Consider the following 22786-nt stretch of genomic DNA (forward strand, 5'->3'; position numbering starts at 1 on the left):
TCATTAAGCAATCATGACTTGTTACTTTTTAGAATAAAGGAATTTTAAAATACTGTTTCTTTCTTCATTTACTCAGCACAAACATTTCACTGAAGATATTCAGACAAGGCAGTATCGCTCCTTGGAAGTTCTGATAGGATCTGGCTATAATACCCCTGCTGACATTTGGAGCACAGCGTGCATGGTAATGTTTTTCCCATTGACTTTAACTTGTTACGTGGTAATTTGCTAATTTCAGTAGACCAGTGGATTAACAAACAGAAAAGGATTTTTTTTTCTGACTCATCACTGGCACTCTGAATCCCGTGTCTGGGGAGGTCTGAATTTAAAAGCTTAGTTACAAACATCTGACATTCCGTTTGGTTCCTGCCAAATTTCTGTTAGGTGAAGGAACCAAATGTTTCCCAGTACAGATTGGGGTTGCGGGGCGGCTAAAAACAACTGCTCAGACGCGGTGCTGCTTTTGATGAGGAGAAGTTACCCTTACCCTTGCCCTCAGCTCTGATCTATTTTCAGATTAGGGAAAACCCTGGAAACTGCTTCATTCTGTACAGTTTAGCAGTCACTCAGCCGTCTTTGCACCTCACAGGATATGAAGCTCAGTCATCCATGGATTCATAAGTTGCTGCTTTGTCCTTGTCAGGCAACTACTCAAGTAGTCAGACTTAGCTGATATTAAATGACTTCCCACAGATAGCCTCATGTTGGAACATATTATATTGTTTCCTGAAGTGGAGTGTACTCTTCAATATGTAATTGTGGATTTACTTTTTTCTCTTCCACTCATTTTAAGTACTGGCAGGAACCATGTCTATAATGTATAGCTAAGTGTCTGGTGCAGGGCCTGGGACATTTTGAGGGGGTGCAATGCACTGCTAATGCTAACTTCCCAGAGTTATCACAGACTTCACAGATTAAAGGCATAGTTTTCCACAAGACTACCCTCACTTCAGACACCAGCTGCAAGCTCTGGGGTCCACAGGCCACCTGTACCTCCTGACCATCTGGCTACAAATTGGGAGTTTCCATTGTCCTTTCAGATTCAGTAGTTTGCTAGAATGACTCACACAACTCAGGGAAGTGCTAAAACATTACAGTTTTGATATAAAGGTTACAAATCAGGACCAGCCAAATGAAGACATGCATACAGTGAGGTCTGAGAGGGTACCAAAGGTGTTCTTAGGACACATCAGTTTCCTGGTACGTCAGTGTGTATCACCAACCAGGGAAGTTCACCCAAGCTTTAGGTGCCCAAAGTTTTTACTGAGATTTCGTTACTCGGGCATGATTTATTGAATCATTGGTCATGTGGTTGAACTCAGTCTCCAGCCCCCTTCCCTTCCTGAGAGGTTGGGAGGTCAGTTTTGACAACACTCAGCCCAAAGCCTCAACCCTCTAATTGCACAGTTGGTCTTGTCCAACTTGGTGGCATATCCAGCCCCCCTCTTGAAACTGTGTCTAGGGGCCCACTATGAGTCACCTCATCAGTATAAACTTAAGTGTGGTCCAAAGGGGCCCACCATGAATAACAAAAGGCGCGTTTATCACTTGGAAAGCCCAAGAGTTGAGAGGCTTCCTCCCGGGAAACAGGAACAAGATCAAACAAATTCTTTAGTATACAGTAACACTTAATAAATATTTGTGGACCATCAAATGAGTGAACTAAATCAGAAACATATTAAACTGTCATTTCAATTAACATTTAGTATTTATAGTCAACTTTGGGGAAAACTTAAAAGAGAAAGGACAGACTAGAAGCCCCAACCTGTTTTGTGTCGTAGATTTCTTTGACTCCCACATTCCTGAAAACCTTTGTCTTCCAAAGATAATAAAGTTTAAACCATGTTGTTAATATGGCATGACCTTCTAAATTATTTTGTTATGGCATGTCTGTGGTCTTTTAAGGGGGAGGGCTGTTTAAATTGAAGATGATTTGGTATTGTGCACAAGATGAAAGAACATTGGAAGAAAATCTTCTTTCTTGCCACACTTTAAAGCTTTGTGTTGAGGAATCTGATTTGGATTGAGTTGGTAGAGGAAATAATTGATAGAGATGCCGCCATACAAAATACAGCTAGTTTGTAGGTGGCATCTGATTTATTATGATGTGGTTCTTAGTAGTGGGTTAATTGAGGGCAGTAGGTCCTGCTTGCTGTGTAACATAGTATGTACAGTGTCAGGCTTAAGAAGGCAAAAAGGCAAAAAAGATGAAAGGGGGGTGGATTAACCTTGGCCCCTCTTTGGACCAGCTCACGTGCAGGAATTTTTTTGACCAAAGGAGGGAAAGCACTTACGTGACTTGAGACAATATCATGAAAACTTGAGGCCCATTTGTTCCCCCAAATTTCTCTCATTTTGCTAATAGATGTAGAAAACGTGCTTTAAATTTCACCATACTCAGAGAATAAAAATAAATCTTGGAATATCAGAAGTGCCTGGAGAGATGGATCATCCTTCATCTAGTACAATTACTTGATGGAAAGATTGGGACCCTTTCTGAGGTAAAAAGGCAAGTTGAAAGATTGCCTGCCACTTCAGTGATTGAGACTACAAAGTTAGAAGGAAAGTTATAAGAAGGGAATGCTCTGTGAAGAGCATTAAGAATTAATAAAGAATAGATGTTTTAAAATTCTCCAAACGTTCTATGGATTTTGACAAGTTTGTAATGACATGTATCTACTATTATAGTATCATACAGCATAGTTTCACTGCCCTAAGGATCCTCTGTGCTCTGTCTCTTCATCCATCTGCACCCCCTGCCAACCCCTGGCCACCACTGATGTTTTTATTGTCTCTATAGTTTTGCCTTTTCCAGAATGTCATAGTTGGAATCATACAGTATAATTCAGGTTAGCTTTTTTTCACTTTGTAATATCATTTATGGTTCCTCCATGTCTTTTTATGACTTGATAGCTCATTCCTTTTTGTCACTGAATAATATTCCATTATCTGGATGTACCAGCACACTGGATTTATCATACCTTCCCTGATTTTGCCTCTGTCTGTTAGCATGACCCTGACTGACGTAAAATAGGCCCTGTGGTCAGTGTGAGACAAGCACAGGAGTGGGCACCAGGAGCCGTGGATTCTAGGATGGACTTGGCCTTTCTGTTCTGGTCAGTTTTCTCATCTGTAAAGGAAAGATGTTTAACTAGGTGTTTTGTAATCTAGAGTTTCTACTAGTTTTCATTTCTGATGTTGTGATCTTTCGGTTTGGTTTGGTTTTTTACTGTTATCTTATTTATAAAATTGTAACTACTAGCAACTACCTTATGTTCCAAAAATAAAGTTCTTTTAGAGAACTTTAGGTAACTAGTTATAAGTATCTAGGTGGAAAATTTTAGAATATTTTAAACTTTTAGAAAACTATCTACTTTTTTTTTTTTTAGCTTTAATATCTTCACTGAATCCCCCACTATGAGATGGAAAAATTAAAGTACTGGTTTCAGAAGAGACTGACAAACTTTGATGAATAAGAATCACAAATTGTTTCTGTTCTGCTTTGAGACCGTAAACCTCAGGATAATTAGAGGGTGAAACAGGTATCTGTTCTATCAGTGTAGTTCAGTTTCATAACAAACTGCTAGCATGTAAAACAAGCTATGCCTAGCAAGAAGCCACAGCATCTCTGACATTTTAGAGACAATCCTGAAACTTCTGCTTTTGTGGCCTTGCTCTGGGTAGTGGTACAGCCCAGGTTATACATTTTTTGAGAAAGGCTATTCTATCGTAACACTGGCAAACCACCAAGACCTAGACATGGGTCTGAATTGAGAATGTGCCCCAACTAAATCCACTCCACAGTTCTTGAGATTGTCTGGGCTGGTTAGTACCATTGAGTCAACCAGAACTGACCCATGGCTAGCAGTTGACTTATAACTGTACTTTTTGTATCAATAAGGTCCTTTTTAAAACTGCTGTTAAATTACTTGGTTTATTTTTAGTCAGTGAAAAATTAATACAACCCCATCACTCACATGCTGTCCTTCTGTACTGGTTGACACTTATTCCTGAGGAAATCACTTTTTCAGTCTCTCTCAATCACTGTTTACAAGACGTTTTCTTGTTATAGGGGACATGTGCCTTTCCTGGTTGGTGGATGCTAACCTGCTGGTCAATATGAGTAGCTCCTGACTCCATTTATACTTAATCTTTTTCTGTAGACCTAGGAATTGGGGACTCTCTATCTGGGACAGTGCTTTTCCAAAGCAAAACTTTAAAAATGTACTTTTTACCAAACACTGAAGAGTCATAGGTAGAAAAATGTCTGAATTTTTTTGGTTTTGATTTTAGATACTGAATGTTAATTTCTAGCCATGTGAAGTTATAAGTTATTCATGTTTATCTCATTAATAATTTAATAACTTAGAATCACCTTAGATATGCCCCTCTCTGAGCAAAAAGAGAAACTTAAGAGAGCTGAATTACTGATTGAAGGATTGGGGTGTACAGGGCTTGGAATAATCCACATATTGATATTAACTGAGTTTTTGCAGTTTTCCTGCTCCATTTTATTAAGGTACAGGTGTGAAAGGAAAGCTTTTTAAGAATAATCTTAGAGAATTTTTTAAATAATCATTTGCAGGTTTTCCAAGAAGAAAAAATTACTTAAAATTGAGCCAAATAGCAGTAAACTTCCCAAACGTCTTTCTTTTTTATGCTTTCATAAGCTTTCCTCTTTTTCTTAGGCCTTTGAACTGGCCACAGGCGACTATTTATTTGAACCTCATTCAGGGGAAGAGTACACTCGAGATGAAGGTAAGTCCCCTCAACCAAGGATGTCTGTGCACGGTGGCTAATGTAATTCGCTAGTACTGAAGAGCCTTAGTCTTCTTAGTGTGCTAAGTATATATAAGTCCCAGAAAAGATAGAAATATATTTTATGTTAAGTATTAGGTATCCTAGATATTTTATAATAGATATTAAAGAATTCTATATAAGAATTAGAGAAAAGGCCACAGTTGGTTAAACTAAAACTTGTATTGGGTTGGCCAAAAAGTGCCTTGAGTTTTTAAGTAAAAATAAAAGACTCATTTTCACCAAGAACTTTATTGAACAACATACTCACCCTTTTGTTCCAGTACCTTCTGCCATTTTTCAGGCAACTTCATAATTCCATTTTCCCAAAACTTTTTATCTTTTTGAGCAAAGAACTGTTCCAGGTGTCTTCCAGGGGATTGAAATTTTTTCCATTAGGAGAATTTTGTAAAGATTGAAATAAATGGAAATCTGAAGGTGCAATGTCTGGTGAATACGGCAGTTGAATCAGAACTTCCCAGCCAAGCTGTAACATTTTTTGCCTGGTCATCAAAGAAACATGTGGTCTTGCGTTATCTTGATGGAAGATTATACATTTTCTGTTGACTAATTCTGGACGCTTTTCGTCGAGTGCTGCTTTCAGTTGGTGTAATTGGGAGCAGTACTTGTTGAAATTAATCGTTTGGTTTTCTGGAAGGAGCTCATAATAGAGGACACCCTTCCAATCCCACCATGTACACAACATCACCTTCTTTGGATGAAGACCAGCCTTTGATGTGATTGGTGGTGGTTCATTTCACTTGCCCCACGATCTCTTCTGTTCCACATTATTGTACCGTATCCACTTTTCATCGCTCGTCACAATTTGTTTTAAAAATGGAACATTTTCATTACATTTAAGTAGAAAATCGCATGCAGAAATACGGTCAAGAAGGTTTTTTTCACTTAACTTACGTGGAACCCAAACATCAAAGCGATTAACATAACCTAGCTGGTGCAAATGATTTTCAGCGCTTGGTTTGGATATTTTGAGTATGTCAACTGTCTCCTGTGTGGTATAACGTTGATTGTTCTCAATGTTTCGATTGATCGTTATCAACTTCAACTGGTCTACCCAACCGTGGAGCATTATCCCGCGAGAAATCTCCAACATGAAACTTCGCAAACCACTTTTGACACATTCTGTCAGTCACAGTACCTTCTGCATACACTGCACAAATCTTTTTTTGCGTTTCAGTTGTGTTTTTACCTTTCTTGAAATAATAAAGCATAATATGCCGAAAATGTTGCTTTTTTCACAAAAATTCACCAATTTTGATGTCTTTTTTTAAAACGCACACTGATAAGACAAGCTGTCACATACAATCTAACAAAATTGTTTTGAATGAAGTTAAAGACAGGTAAGTGCTACTAGAGCCATCTTACGTCATAACCCGAAGGAACCTTTTGGCCAAACCAATATTTGCCAGGTTTCTTATAAAACATCTAGTCATTTTCCTTCCTGTGTAAATCAGTGGTTCATTCTTTACCCAGTTTGGATCTGCCTGTTCATCAACTTGTTGCCCAGTTATGCTTGCAACTTTATTTGGAAGTCGATTTTATCAGATACACACTACTTGAATGCAGAGAATATATCCTATTTGTCTATATAAATTGTACAACATTTAGCATTCTTTTTTCTCCTTTCTGAAAATTAAAGCTGTATTTTTCTTTTTAAATGATACTAACATTTGGATTCCATTTTAAAACAAAATATTATTGGTTTATATTTTGCAATACCAGTGGGAAAAGCCCAAGGTGTCAGATGTTCTGAGAGGCTGTGAAAGCAGACAACTAAATGTGTGATGATTTTTTAAAAATCATAGTGGCATTCAAGTAACTAGATGAAATAATAATGTGAATAAGAAAACTTTATTAAAGGAATGTTTTACCTTCTTTATTATACAGTTTTGGTGCTTTTGTTTTCAGGATTAATGGGGATTACTTTGAGAGAGCACTACCAGTGTACCCTCCCAATGCGGAAAATATGTCTTTTACTTTCTGTGCTTTCCTTGATTCTTGGGGAAATCAGGTTCTGCTTTATGGAACCAACAGTGCTATTTCTCAAACTGGTCCCCTGGGATGTCAAAAGGCAATGTTAGTAAGGCCTGCTGATATTCCTAATAAGTACCGTTTGAAAAATGCTCTGCTAACTAATCACCATAGCCATATGCCTGTTTTAGTGGGTACAGTTTGGACATGTTTTCTGTATATAAGCCCCTTTTACTGTAATTACTACCTGTGTACACACTTGATTTTTCCCTGTTATCTGCTTGCTTTTTTCTGGGTTATAAGTTTGGGGCTGTAGACTTAACATCATTTTAGAAATGCCCTATCATATCTGTTTGCAAGGGTAATTAACTTTTTTCTCTTTATTTCCCTGGATTCCCTATAAATAGTGTGTGGTACAGACTCATATAGTGGCTAGAATTACATTGTACAGGATCTTATGCTACCAAACCTGAAAATTGAAATGTATATGAAAAGACTCAAGTAAGGGAAAAGGGAGAACCAGTTACCCTAGATATTTATATCCTAATTTATTCCCTCCTATTCCAGCCCTTAGATAAAACCTCAGATTACTACTGTTTGGCCCATAGGAGCAGGAAAAAGCAAACCCTATCCCCTGGCTAGTGTATGCATAGTGTTACAAGTCCTGGTAAGACTGGGGCCTAAGTAGCATGTCCTCTGTTATTAGGGACATTCCACAACCCTAAATCTTGGAATAATAGTTGATAATTTTGCCTGTCAGATATATTAATCCTATGATTAATTGATAAGCCAGAGATAGGTTGCTGGAATTTAAAGTAATATAACAATTTTAAGGGAAAAATAATTCCTTGGTAGGAAAAATATTAAAAGAACCAATACTTTACTTGGAAGTTTACAGTAAGACAAATTATAGTCTCATTTATAATTAATTTATACAAAGATATTTACTTGCAGATCCTGCCTAAAATGGCAGAAATTTTTTGGCAGCCAAATACTTGTTACCAAACCATAAATTCAGTAAAAACTGCCCAAGAGTTATAGTGAATTCATAAAGTTCTTTTAAAATGACACCACTGAGTCCTTTACATGAGAAATAGATATGACCTGAAACCTTCACAAATTCCCAGATAAGTGTATGTCTCTAGCATATGATTTTCCTCTAAGATACATTATTGGAAGTTTTAAGTGATTGCTTTTGACCTGGATTCTGTAACTACAGGATTAAAGTCATTTTTAAAGCTGTTTTGTGGCTAGGAGCCATCACTTTTTAAAGCCTCTTCATATTTTTACTTTTTGTCACCTGCAGAAAAAGTAATAGACCTGTCTGTAGGTGTGGATGCTGGCTGGTCCCAAGCTCGTCTGCTGGTGGCAGACTGCCCACCTCCCTGGCAGTGCTCACAGTCCATATGCCTGCTGTGATAGTTACAAGACACTACATGACGTAAACATTTTAGTGGCCAAAGATAGTCAAGTAGCTATACTTTAAATGTTTGTGCTCATTTTTTCTTTAATAATGTGATTTTTTAAATTAAAAAACAGACAAAACGAAAAAACCTCTGGACTAGACATGATAAGATAGGGGTTTTCATTTGAGTTCTAGCTCTTATTGGCCTTGTGGCTTCAAGTAGGCCATTCTCCCAGAGGTTCCACTTTTCACCTTTAAAATGGGGTATTAATTTTTGCCCTGTTTTACAGGGTGATTGTGAAAACTCGATCATATGTGAGTGCTTTGTCATGAACATTCTTAAAGTGATATTATTACTCTGTGAAGCCCAGAGCACTATTATAAATAAATAAATGTCTGTCCTAGAATGTCTAAAGCATATTGCTACACTCTTGTAGCTTAGCTGAAAAACCCACCTGGACCTAGATATAGACAAAATAGAAATAAAATATTATAGATAAGCCTCCGAACTCCAGAATGGGACTTGCCAACTACTATCAAGTGACAAACCACCGGAAATAATTCTTGGCCTTCCCAGGCTTCCCTTGAGTATCCTCGGTTTTATTTGTACTTAATTTTAAACAGCTAGTTCTTGAAAAAGCTATTCGTAGAAAAACCTCTTTTACAGCTTGTCCTTGATCCTGTTCTTCTTACCCTTCTATTTTAGACCACATTGCGCACATTATAGAGCTGATAGGCAGAATTCCAAGACGCTTTGCCCTCAGTGGGAAATATTCACAGGACTTCTTCAATCGCAGAGATAGTATTGTTAACATGAGTTTTCATCTAGGCCCCAGGGATGCAACTTCAGGAAGCAGAGCATTCACACCAAGATTGTTTTTACTTATCACTCAAGTCATGGGTACCTGATTTTTAATGGTTTTCTGGATTCTCCATTAGATGGATAGAGTCCTCTTCTTCCCATTTAGGACAGAAAGCAAGCTGAAATGCTTTATAAAGAGGTGTGCATGCTACTCTTTCTGCCAATATCTAGAACTGCATTTGTTACCCCTGTTATGTATATCTTTTTTCCCCCTCTTGAAATGTTTGAAACATACAGATCACATTGCATTGATCATAGAACTTCTGGGGAAGGTGCCTCGCAAGCTCATTGTGGCAGGAAAATATTCCAAGGAATTTTTCACCAAAAAAGGTAAAATAAATGTGTTTGTTCCCAGACATTAAGGGGACAAAAGTGTTTAACAATGAAGAGGTAAGTACAGCTTGGGTACGTGTTCCCAACACATACAGAAGGATGGTCCTACCTTGAATGCTGAGCTGTGACTTAGTAGACCCTGGAGCTAGACTGCCCAGCTGCTCCACTACTTATGTGGCCTTTGACACAACCTCAGTTTGCTGCTTTATAAATGGAGATTACTTCATATTAAATTCGTTACTATGTGGATAGTAGCTGGCACATGGTTGATTACTCCTACTATAGGACTTCTGAAAAATGGGCAGATTTTGCTGAGGCAGTTCTATCAAAGGGCAAGTAGTTTCAGCTTTTTAAGGGCAGGACTACATCTCACCTTGTAGTCCGTGATACCTAACACAGTCACTTCAACACATCAGTCATATGAATTAACTTTATACTTTGAATTGCGTAAGTTATGTTATCACTTATTAGTGAAGAAAACACAAGATAAAACTCTCACCTCAAATTTTTGCCTAGATAATATATGTTGGCGTATTTAAATACGAATTTCTTATGCATTCTAAATATATTTAAAAGCTTAAGTATGAAACCCTGACCTAGAAGGGACTAGAAAACTGTCTGGACTTTTTTCCATGGTTCCCTTTTTCCTCACAACCTCTACACTAGTGCTGAGAAAAACCATCTTTCTCAACACTTGACAGCAGGCATCCTCAGAAACATTTCTTAATGTTTCTCTTAGAGGCAGGAAAATGGTGAAGTGCTTCAGAGTTTCTTCCTTGTGTGCAAAGTCAAATTAATGGCATGTACCAAGTAGGTAATTAGGCACTCACTGCCCACAGTAGAGACTTCAAGTATGTGTCATGTAAGAAAAAAAATTTAAAGCAGCATTTACCTTAACAAGTCACTAATCATTGACTGTCTTTTTAAAAAAACATTGTTTCAAGGAGGCAAAAAGTAATGTTCCAGAATAGTACAGAGTGTGATGCAGCTCTATCTGAAAGTTTATTTGTTCTTTTAGTTTTGTTACTTTTATACATTTGACATAGTTTTAGCTCTTTGTTTTTTAATTACTGCCTTATTTCGAAGCAACATTTGCTAAACTATTGAGCCAAAAAAAGAGTACAAGCAAATTATTCTTGGTATGCGGTGATAAATTGCCTCTGAACACCGTATGAGACCATGCTGAGTATATAGGCATTTAATATTCATTTTAGTGAATACCTAGTTCCTGATAGGCCTGCCCAATTTGATTGGGACAAAAAATCCTGGAATGGTGGAGAAAAAAATTACTTAAAATTTTTAGGCCCTCGTGAAAAATGGAGACACTTCTTTCCAAGGAATGCATTAGAGAAGAGATGTGCTTTGTGAATGGAGAAGGATTAGATTCTGATGGCAAAATTTGATTCTTCATAGACTATCTGGATTAGTTCCTGCATTTCCACAAAAGGATCTTGTCACTTGTCAGTGTTGGTCAGTTTCTTTTGTACTCTCTTTACCTTAGGTGACCTGAAACACATCACGAAGCTGAAACCCTGGGGCCTTTTTGAGGTTCTGGTGGAGAAGTATGAGTGGTCTCAGGAAGAGGCAGCTGGTTTCACAGATTTCTTACTGCCCATGTTGGAGTTGATCCCCGAGAAGAGGGCCACTGCCGCTGATTGTCTCCGGCACCCTTGGCTCAACTCCTAAGCCCCAGCCCAGCACCGCAGCAGAGATCACACGCTGGCCCTCTGCCCCTCCCCTCCAAGCATTTCCCTCTTCCCTTTTCAGGGTGAAGCTCTTCCTTCAAGGGTTTCTAGGGTGTTTTTTGGTTTTTGTTGAATCCAACATGTTCATTTGGGTTTGCTTATTTGACCCTGTGGAGATCCCCCCACAGCCATTGGGCATCCTAGGTGAATTTGGCCTTGATTGGGCTCTGCCAAAGACTAATGGACCAAAATGTGAAACAGCCTCTCACCCTTGTACCCTTGTCTTTCCATTAGGACATCCTTTAAATTATAAGCATCCTTTTAAAAAGAGCTATGAAGATGTATGAGCTCATCCTTTTATTCACTGACTCTAAGAGTCAAATTTTCTAGTGCATATCCTATTGCCAGCATAAGGATGAGAAGGGGAAAGGTATTACTTCCGTGTACAGCAGAGATATTAAACTTGCTGTATCCAGGCTGCATCATCTTCCTGGATTGTTTCTGTTGTTTTCTATGTTCACATTTTTTTCTGTGACTTTTAAACTGCTATCTTTTTAAATGAGCTGTATAAACACCATATTTGGGTACCATTTTATCACTGTTCAAAGCACTGTCAAATTCCTTTCATCCTTTACTAACTCTAAGATCCTCGAATCTTCAGTCTGATTTTTGATGGAAACAAAAATGGAACCCCACTGACTAGTAGTTTCTTCAGAACCACATATATTCTGCAAACTGTCCTTTCCTATGTCTCTTCTGTACCCTACCAGCAGAGTTACTTTGATTGGCTCTTTGTTTTGTTTTTTGTTTTTGTTTTTTAATCCCTGGCTGGCACTTTACTCATTGCACTTGAGTTTATTGCCCCATAACTAAAGAATTCAGGATGACTCTAGAAAGGAAAACTGGATTTCAGAGATTTCCCATCTGAGAAGAAACTGTCCTAGAGTTCTCAGTTCTTTTACAAACAGTCCCCAACTTTTATTTACAGCTTTTTCTTTACCTTGTCCAGAATTCAGCCTTAAAGCAGTTTCCCCCTACGGCTTTGCCTTTCTCATTTTCTCAGAGGCTTCATTCAGGTCTTAAATGAAATCCCAGGATACAAGAACCAAGGGGAGGGGGGTGGGATGGCACTTTTTTTATTGTTTATTTTGAGGGTTGTAGGGTTTTTTTCCTCTTTTTGTTTGGTTTAAGGTTAGCCATTCTCTGCTGCTATATCTTTGTATAATGTAAGTTTTAAATTTTGAGATGATTGAAATGTACTTGAGGCTTTTTTTTTTTTTTTTTTTTTAATGAGAAAAGGCGTTGTGAATATTATTTTAGGATGGGCCTCTCCTAGACTTGCCCTAGACATTACATATATTCCTCGGGTCATATTGAAAAGCAAAAGAGGGACAGGATTGGGGTCACAGCTGCTTGTTCTGCACGGACCAAGTGGGCCTTGGGGATTACAGCATTCTCCAGAAGCGGCTACAGGACTCTGACTTACAGAAAGCCAAGGAGGTGCAACTTGAGGCTCTACTAGCAAAGCACCGGTGAGACTGTTAGGTAGCCAACTTCCTTTACAGGAGATTGGAATCTAGATTCTGTCATTTATCTACCAACAAAGGCAAAGGAAAAAGTGGTGCAATTATGCAATCCGTTTAACTCGTAAACATATTACCCTGAATAACTGGCCAGCCATTCATCGATCCTTGATGGATAGTTCTGAAATCAGACATGTTCCTATAGAAAGAATTTGAAGTGAGGCTGTTCTATGCACCTATCAAGAATAAAGAAAATAGATTGTATCAAACAACGGCAGGGAAAATCCTTCAGCAATTCTAATCCACTTTGGGTTTTCAGCGATATATACATCTAAAGCAATACCAGACTAGAACTGAATTCTTTTCTATGCTGTAAAATCACAATTGTGGAATTACAGGGATTCTGGTGATGACATTAAGGTGAACTAACCAAACACATACAAATAGAAAGCCCTGTTTTAACAACTGACATGAAGAGAAATTTTAATAAGAGAACCTGTAACTTTTTGGAAATGTTTTCCCACCAAACAAGGGCTTTTCCTCTATCACTTAAGGAGCCAGATGAATTAAAAGCCGTAGAAAGAGGCAGCTGTAGAATTTGATCTTCCAAGCACCCCATCTACCTTTCCTGAACTCAATCATAATGTCAGATTGCCAGGATCTCACTAAAGGATTTCTATTTGCTGTCAGTAAAAAATAAAACCCCAAACACATTTTTATTCTTTCTACTGGTTGCATTGTCTGTTTTCTTTGTAAATGCAGTACAATAAACAAATTATTTAATAACCTACATGTTTCCAGGAGATTTCTGTTTATTTGTTGCCCAAGTTGATCTGACCTAGCTTCAGAATGGAGGAAGGGATTGGTTGAGTTGCTTTTTGAATTTAAATATGCCATGAAACTGTGTAACTTAAACACATGCCATTTTGGGGGGGTTGTAGCTTTGCTTCTATCTTTAAGTTGGGCGTGGGGTGGGATTTAACAAAGTACATTTTGGAAAATTCTAAGAAAATTGTTATTCCCTACATTTGATACCATTTTTGCAGTATTTGTGGGGTTTTTTCCCCCACAGATCACAAAGTGCAAAATGTCAAAAGTTTTGTGAACTCAAAGGCACTGGACTGATGACCACTATTATACACAAGTTTTCATATACTTGTCTCATTCACCCCTCAGTATAAATTCTTAGAAATGGAATGGCTGGGGCAGAGAGTAAGCACGTTTTTAAGGCTTTTAATAAATGTTCCCTAACTTACGTGGAGAACAGTTGGACTGTTTTGCTATGACCAACAGTGTTTGAATGGGCCTATTGTAATCTCACTCATTTTATTCCTAATAGCCAGTTTGATTGCCCCAAAAGGGGAATCTCTTGTTTTAATTTGCATATTAGATGACTAGTGAAGTCAAAAGCTTGTTTCATGGGTTTTATTGGCCATTTGTAGTTTTGGGTTATTAGCCTACAATTACCCAGCTTTCTTTTGGCATGCTTCCCTATTTGATGATTTGGTAACATCTTTGTCATTTTTCCATCACATTTTCCAGTTTTTAATTTGCCTTTCATTTTTATTTGTGGTATTTCTGGGCTGTGTTGGGTCTTTGTTGCTGCACACAGGCATTTCTCTAGTTGCTGTGTGCAGGCTTCTCGTTGCGGTGGCTTCTCGTTGCAGAGCACGAGCTCTAGGTGCGCAGGCTCAGTAGTTGTGGCACGTGGGCCCTAGAGCATGTGGGCTTAAGTAGTTGTGTGTGGGCTCTAGGGCGCATGGGCTTCAGTAGTTGCGCACGGGCTCAGTAGTTGTGGCTTGCAGGCTCTAGAGCACAGGCTCAGTTGCTCCGTGGCATGTGGCATCTTCCCGGACCAGGGATCAAACCCGTGTCCCCTGCATTGGCAGGCAAACTCTCAACCACTGTGCCACCAGGGAAGTTCCTATTTATGGTATATTTAATGTTATTCATAAAAAGTCCTCCAGCCCTGAACTACATAAACTGGTTTTTTTCTGTTTGTTTTAATTGAGCCATGCTTAAGACATGTAGTGTGTTCATACTGTAGTGTTGACTAGAATGTAACCTGTTTAAAAAAACAACCAAAAAAAATTAAATTCGAATTCATCAAACCAGTATGTTCATCAGACTGATGAACTTAGGCAGTTCCTCTAAGCTTTGTGTTAAATGTATGGACCTTGAACTCTGAGGGTTTTGGAAAACTTAAGTTCTAAGGGAGCTTGTAGCTATCTCAAAAGAACTGTCAAACTGAGGTGGAGTTACAGCCCTGAGTGTCCACAGGGAGACCATTTAGCTGCTCCAGAGCCTGCCCAGGTTACAAATCGACTTCATTACTGCTCATTCTTTTATTTTTGACGCCTGTAGAGTCTTCCAGTTTGGCCTTATAAGGAAAGTGATTTGCTCTTAGAGTATCACAAAAAATTGATGATTTATTTATAATAGAATCTGAACTTATATTTACTCTGTAAATAAGGTCTTAGGACACCAGAGAAGTTTCAACAGTCCTTTGTGTTTTGCCCACCAATTTGGTGCCGTTGGAGTTAGCAAAGCATTGGTAATTTACAGCTCTTTCTCAGTCTTCAAAGCAATATGAAAAGATAATATCTAAACTTATATAAAGATAATATATGAATCTTGAGACCTACTGAGGAGGAAGTTTGTTTTTATGTCACTTTTAGTCTTGTTTTTAAAAGGTGGAATTTTAAAACAAGTGCTAAGCATTTGTCTTTTAAGTCCTTGTGCAAATATTTATTGACACCAAGTCCTTATGATTTCAGAAATATCTCATTTTAAAAAAAAACAATATTTGAGATCATTTTGTGTTTAGAAGTTTTAACTAAGTAAGCAAGTTTACATTAGTACCTACTCTGTTACTGACTGTACCATTCCTTGTAAAGGGATGAGGGTTTTCAATACATAGATGATCAATCAGATTTTATATCCTCCCAGGTTCAATTTTTTATCATAATCTTCTCTTTTGTCCTTAATTCATATCTAGTTGTTGCCCATTATAATACAATAACAAGCCTTGCCCTCCCATTTGGCAGAACTGGATTGTGTTATCAGTGTATCAGCTGCCTGCAATTTGAGCTATGTTCATAGAAGTTGTGCCCTTAAAAATATAGAGGAAAGTATGGTCAGTGTTGGAAATTAGTGGACCCTACTATAAATACGTGAGGTTAGGTAGCAAAAGTGGGATGAGTTTAAGGGTTAGGGCCCTTCATCTTCAGCAATTTGTTACAAAACAAACATGTATCCATCAGCATGTACGGTTACTAGAATCTAATCTTTGTTCCAGTAAAGCATTCTAGTAAATGCCCATTTCAGCAGAAAATTAATTACAAATAACTATGAGAAACAACTTTTTAAAATACTCCAATGATTCTCACCTCCTGGTATTCACACACTTGTGCAATTCCCTCACCTTTAACGAGGGCTGGACTTTGTGATTGTTCTAACAATCAGATTAAGGCAAAAGTAGCAGGATGTCACTTAGATTTGGTTACAAAGGGTGCTTCTGTCTGTGCACCTGCTCTTGCTCTGTCTTGGAAGACTTGCTCTGGGGAAGCAAGTTGCCAGGTGAATAGCCCTTTGGAGAGGCCCTCGGCCAGCAAGGAACTCAGGCCTTCGGCCCAACAACCTGTGAGAAGTTGAGTCCTGCAGACAACCACTGAGCTTGGAAGCAGACCCAACACCTTAATTGCAGCCCTGTGAGAAGCCTTGAGGCAGAGACACCTAGCTAAGCCTTGCTGATTCCTAACCCACAGAAACTGAAATGTTTTAAGCCACTGAGTCGAGGGGTAATTTGTTATGCAGCAACAGGTAACTAATACAGAGATGCAAGATAATGAAAGCATTTAGGAAAGACACCCTTCTGGTTCACATTTCAGATGTAAATGATAAGGCCTTCTTACCCCTCTTGACCTGCTCAGTGCTAGTCACTGGTAAATCTTGGGCATCACAACCATTCCTGTGCTCCAGTGCAAGGCAGAGGAAGGAGTAGAGTAACTCAACTTGGTTTAGAGGAGTGCTGGTTTTATTAATTTTTCTGTATACTTTCAAAGATATTTGAGGCATCTTTAAGAATTTAAAGGTAAAGCCACTTGAAAAGGGCTGATAAGCAGTTAATAAGTTTCAGCCAAAATCATTACTTTATTGGAGAGGTTGAATTCTGAGTTTCCTTGAAGATAAAGAAAAAGGTGAAACGCTGAGTCATGTGACTCAAACAGATTTAAGATTGTCCCCAGCACAGGTCATTAGTAAACATACACTCCTGCTTTGGTGAAACTCACTGCTCTTGAGAGCAAGGTGTAGGCTATTGGCAGATGCACCTTAAGCCCCCCAGAAACTTCTGTGGACCACCAGGGTTGCCATTTCAGTGAGAAATATTTTGAAGTTAGGGAGGCTTTTAGAAATTTTTCTTTTGCCTTTTATAAAAAGTAAAATTATGAGAAACAACTGAACAAATCTATCTAGAAAAGTCACAAAGCTACAGAATTGGCCAAATTCTGTCACTCATCCATTCATCAAGCTTGCATAGGGAATTCCCTGGCGGTCCAGTGGTTAAGACCTCTTTTACTGCCGTCGGCCCAGGTTTGATCCCTGGTCATGGAACTAAGATCCCACAAGCTGTGCAACCAAAAATAAAAATAAAAGCTTGCATAAAGTAGATGCCTGACAATGAAATAATTTTATCAGCACAAGAAAACATGAAAGTTATCATACTTAAATCCCATTCTAATAGTCCCCATCATCAACAACTGGGACAATGCTGGGATACTCATACCTAGCCTATCTGAACTGGAGAAGAAACACTGCACTGACTGGGCAGGTTGTCAGAGTGCACTGGTTAAAAGGCATCTTTTAAACCAGTGCACTCTGAATAATCCCTGCAGCCCAGAATAAGAAGCCTGTTTTCCGTGTCACTGCTGGTTGATCAAGCAACATCCATTACGGTTTTGTTCGACATTTACCCACTCTACCTGTGAGAAAACAGCACCCACGTTTTCTCTTTACTGAGGAAACAGGCAAAAGACCAGAAAAAAGCACTGTTCTTCCTGGATCATTCACTGCAGATAATCAACAAAACCCTGTTTCTATTGCAATACATACCATCATCCTCAGGGCAGGGAACAGCCTAAAGAATCTAATCTTTGTCTTGGCATTTGCTACAGTGAAGTATTACCTAAATTGAGTTCCCCTCTAGAGACTGGTAAAAGATTCACCATTTAATGTACCAAGTCCAAAGTTGTTATTTTTTACAGGAGAGTTCATCTATTACTCTAACAAATTACTTGGCCACAAGTAACAACTTTCCAAAACTGGTAACCCATTCTGACTGGGTCGGTGTGGACACTGAAAACGTGTGATTTTTGGTTCCAAAGGGAAAAAAGAATTTAGTCTCAAAAGTTTTTAGATCCTAAAGTCACCCAATCCTGATGGATTCAGGTTCCGGTGACCTCTCCATTCCTTACCCATCTCTGAGCATCAATAAGAAAACAAACCTGAAAAGAAAAAAGCAAAGGACCCCCTAAACCTCAACCTGAAATGATCCAGCATGCTTACAGCCACCTCTTCTTCATCGCCCTCTTAGAGCTGGGTGTCAGTTTCTGGGTGCTTTCAAACAAGTATCCTCAGTGAATTAGACTGTTAGGGACTCACCTGGGAGGCCCCTAGACATAGACTCATCCTGCTGTCATTTTACGGAGAGGCCTCAAGAGGGTAAAGCAATTTGCTGGTGTGAAAGGATAGGAAGAGAAAGTGGGTACCCAGTCAGGAGAGTTAAACACATGTCTCTGAACATCTTGGATGTGGTCACTGCAGTTCTTCCTCGCTGGAGTTTTCCCGATACAGTAAGAGGTCTTGTCTCAGGAGATTGGCATCCTATAATGAAAGGCTTCAGGATTTCAGGCCTAGAGCAGCAGATACAGGGAAGCATGGAAGGAACAAGTTTCTGTTTCTGAAGAATTTGATTCCCTCATTTTCCACTGTCAGGGAAACAGATGACCTGTGGTATTTAAAAAAAAAGATTGCAAGATTATAGAATTTGACATTTTTTAAGCCAATAAAAACACAAAACTTCCCCACGTATGCTCACATTTTGATTCAGTTCTACTCCAGACATGCAAACTTCCTCACTAGTATATAAGATAGTATCAGTGTCCCTCAAGTAAAAACTCATAAGCGTCTTTTAAGATGTAAATAAATGTAGTGCAAAAAAAGAAAAAAGCAGACAGCTGTAGTTAGCTTTGATTCAGTAATTCCACTCCAGAATTTATCAACAGGAACAAAAAGTTATCTATGATAGCAGTGCTAGATGCCTAACTAAGGTCTCATTTAGCAATGAAATGGTACACCAGTGCTGTGGAGTTTGTGGCTTTTAAAAACTTCAGTTAGGAACATGGCAAAAACATGAGAAAACGTTTATACTCTGTTTACTACTCGAAGTGTGACCCCTACCCAGCAGTGTATCACTGGGGAGCTGGTTAGAAATGCAGTGCTTGGCACCACTCCAACTGAATCAGTCTGAATTTTAACAAGATCCCCAGGTGAGCTATGCACATTAACATTTAAGAATCATAAGTGTGTGTGGGGGCGGGGGGAGAGGGACAATGCTAATTTATCATTCTTCAAGAAAGTATGTCTATGTGGTCAAGGATGGGAAGGTTCTTAGCAAAAATGATCAATAAAATAGTTTAAATGGAGATAATCCCTGCGACCCACACAAAGTGCCTGGCCTGCTGTAAGTCCTCAATAAATGACAGCTATCAGGGAGGTGATACTGTTGTGGGCTACTCCTTCTCTTCCTCCATCCCTCCCTCCTCCTCCACCCTTTCTTTCTTTTTAAAGGTGTTCCTTCATGTCCTTGTTAAATCACATTTTAGAAACTGAAATGACAATAAGGAAATTAACATGTGTTTCGTTTTCAACCAGACATTAAAATGGGTTAAATTCGTGTTTTGCTTTTTGCTTCAGCTATCAGGGAGCAGGGAGCTAAATTTAATACTCAATACACTAATTCTGTTAGCCTAGCTTTCTATAATATTTGTTTTCTTCTCTATGACTTTTATTTTCTATTTTATTAGGTTTTCCACTATGTCTCTTAAAATCACGTAAACTTCTTTCTGAAAATAAGGGTCCAAATGACAATAATGATTTCTAAAAACAGTCTGTTCTTGTTTGCCAGGCTCCACAAAAAGATGAGTTTATGAAACCACCTGCCTGTTTTAAATTATTTCTTCTCTCCCTGTGCTTTTACCACTTCTCAAGACACAAAGTTAAAGGGTTCCTGTTTGTCCCTCAGTGAAGGTCTCAGATGCCAGCCAGCTCCTGCCCCCTCCCACCCCACAGCCACCCCCCTACCCCTTCTCTCCCTAGGCCCTACAGCCCAGCTTCCTGAGTCATTCTGCGAGGCCACAGCACTTCCAAAGGAACACAGACCACTCTCCAATCAAATTACGCACCAACACTCCTGTTGCTTCAGGCTTCCTCTGCGATAAAAAAAAAAAAAGAGAACAGTACGTGTTTACAACCAAGCCTCGTTTTCAGGATAATTCCCTGCACACTATTCCCTCTCCAAACTAGTTCAAATTCCTCTTATTCACTCTCAAGAAAGCTTGCACTTTTTGTTCATAATGTTTATCAGCTTGTGATTCCACCTTGCATGATTGTCTTCCTTACTAGACTCAAGGTCCAAATGTAGACTTCCTCCCTCACTGTACCCCCTGGACCTAAAGGTGTCAGTGGGCGCCTGGAGCACAGGTCCTATTATTGGCTGGGCAGATGGATGATATAAAGAGTGGAGGTACTGGAAAGACAGAAGGTGGAGAGAACTAACATTTATTCATCACCTGAAATATGCAGGTACTGTTGGTGCTTTATATACGCTATCTAATCCTCAGCACAATCTTTTATTGTTTTGAGGTATAATCTACTAACGTAACATTTACTCATTTACAGTACATACAGCTCAGTGGGTTTCAGTGTAGTCACTACACCGTGCAGCCATCACTACTATCTGCTTCTAGAACATTTTCCTCAGCCCCAAACCCTGTGAACTTTAGCAATCACTCCCAATTCCCCCCTTCCCAGCCCCGGGGAAATACTACAATTTACTTCCTGTCTCTGTGCATTTGCCAGTTCTGAACATTTCATGTAAACGGGGTCATACAGTATCTGGTCTTTTGTATCTGGCTTCAGTGTTTTCTTCCACACTATAGCAATTACCAGTACTTCATTCCTTTTTATGGCTGAATAATAACTCATTGTATGGATATACACATTATGTCCATTCAGTCATCATATGCATGACTGTTATGCTACTATGAACATGTGTACAAGTTTTTGTGTGAACATATGTTTTCAATTTTCTTGTGTATATACCTAGGAGTGGAATTGCTGGGTCACGTGGTAACTCTGTGTTTAATCATTTGAAGAACTGCCATTCTGTTTTCTACAGCAACTGCACAATTTTACATTTTCTATAGCAACGTACGAGGATTCCAATTTCTCCACATGCTCATCAGTACTCGTTATTGTTCATCTTTTTTGTTACAGCCATCCTAGTGGGTGTGAAGTGATATCTCATTGTGGTTTTGATTTGCATTTTCATAATGACTAACGATGTTGAGTATCTTCTCACGTGCTTTTTGGCCATTTGTATATCTTCTTTGAAGAAAAGTCTATTCAAATCCTTTGCCCATTTGGAACTTCCCCAGTGGTTAATACTCCATGCTCTCAATGCAGGGAGCCCAGGTTGGATCCCTGGTCAGGGAACTAGATCCCGCATGCTGCAACTAAGAGCCCGCATGCCACAGCTAAAACCCTGCACACGGCAACGAAGATCCCGCGTGCTGCAACGAAGACCCGGTGCAGCCAAATAAATTAATTAATTAAAACTGTATACTTAAAAAAAAAATCCTTTGCCCATTTAAAAAATTGGGTTATTTTTTATTATTGTGGAGTTGTAGGAGTTCTTAATATACTCTGGATACTAGCATTATGATTATGATTTGCAAATATTTTCTCCCAATCTATGGGTTGTCTTATCACTTTCATGATGGTGTACTTCAAAGCACAAAGTTTTCAGTTTGGGGCTTCCCTGGTGGCGCAGTGGTTGAGAGTCCGCCTGCCGATGCAGGGGACACGGGTTCGTGCCCCGGTCTGGGAAGATCCCATGTGCCACAGAGCAGCTAGGCCCGTGAGCCATGGCCGCTGAGCCTGCGCGTCCAGAGCCTGTGCTCTGCAATGGGAGAGGCCACAACAGTGAGAGGACCGTGTATGGGAAAAAAAAAAAAGTTTTCAATTTTGATGAAATCTAGTTTATTTTTTTATTTGGTACTTGTGTATTAGGTGTCAAATCTAGGAAACCATTGCCTAATCCAAGATCTAAGAGTTTTATAATTTTATATCTTACATTTAGGTCTTTGATCCATTTTGAGTTAATTTTTGTATATGATGTGTGGTAGGTGGCCCAACTTCATTCTTTTGCATGTAGATATCTGGTTGTCCCAGCACCATTTATTGAAAAGACTATTCTTTTTCCCATTGAATTGTCTTGGGCACCCTTGCTGAAATCAGTTGGTCGTAGATGTTTGGTTTTATTTCTGGACTCTATTTTATTCCATTGATCTGTATGTCTATCTGTATGTCAGTACCACACCGTCTTGATTATTGTATCTTTCTAGTAAGTTTTTTTTTTTTTTTTTTTTTTTTTTGCGGTACGCTGTCCTCTCACTGTTGTGGCGTCTCCCTTTGCGGAGCACAGGCTCCAGACGCGCAGGCTCAGCGGCCATGGCTCACAGGCATAGCCACTCCGCGGCATGTGGGATCTTCCCGGACCAGGGCACAAACCCGTGTCCCCTGCATCGGCAGGCGGACTCTCAACCACTGCGCCACCAGGGAAGCCCCTCTAGTAAGTTTTGAAATCAGGACATGTGTGTCCTCCAACTTTGTTCTTCTTCAAGATTGTTTTGGCTATTCTGGGTCTCTTGCATTTCCAATTGACAAGCCAATCCTAAAATCAAAAAGCCAGCTGGGATTTTGATAGGAGTTGCATTAAATCTGTAGATCAGTTTGGGGAGTATTGACATGTCAGCAATATTAAGTCTTCTGATCCATGAACATGGATGTTTCCATTTACTTAGGCCTTTTCTTTAAACAATGTTTTTTAATTTTCATGTACATTTCA

At 39.1% G+C, this 22786-nt stretch overlaps 1 protein-coding gene across 1 annotated transcript in view; it reads left to right on the forward strand.

The window, feature by feature from the left end:
* The window catches only part of SRPK1 (SRSF protein kinase 1), an 82780-nt gene extending 69393 nt beyond the window's left edge, over positions 1–13387 (forward strand). Inside the window, 4 exon segments of the mRNA XM_089918839.1 lie at positions 77–184; positions 4689–4758; positions 9294–9386; positions 10891–13387. Of these exon segments, the coding sequence (XP_089774965.1) occupies positions 77–184; positions 4689–4758; positions 9294–9386; positions 10891–11075 (456 nt within the window). The 3' untranslated portion in view covers positions 11076–13387.
* The last annotated feature ends 9399 nt before the right edge of the window (positions 13388–22786 follow it).

This window comes from Delphinapterus leucas, chromosome 10 (genome assembly GCF_059928025.1).
Source record: "Delphinapterus leucas isolate spDelLeu-1000000601 "Yukka" chromosome 10, BTC_Dleu_Yukka2, whole genome shotgun sequence".
NCBI classification, from domain to species: domain Eukaryota; kingdom Metazoa; phylum Chordata; class Mammalia; order Artiodactyla; family Monodontidae; genus Delphinapterus; species Delphinapterus leucas.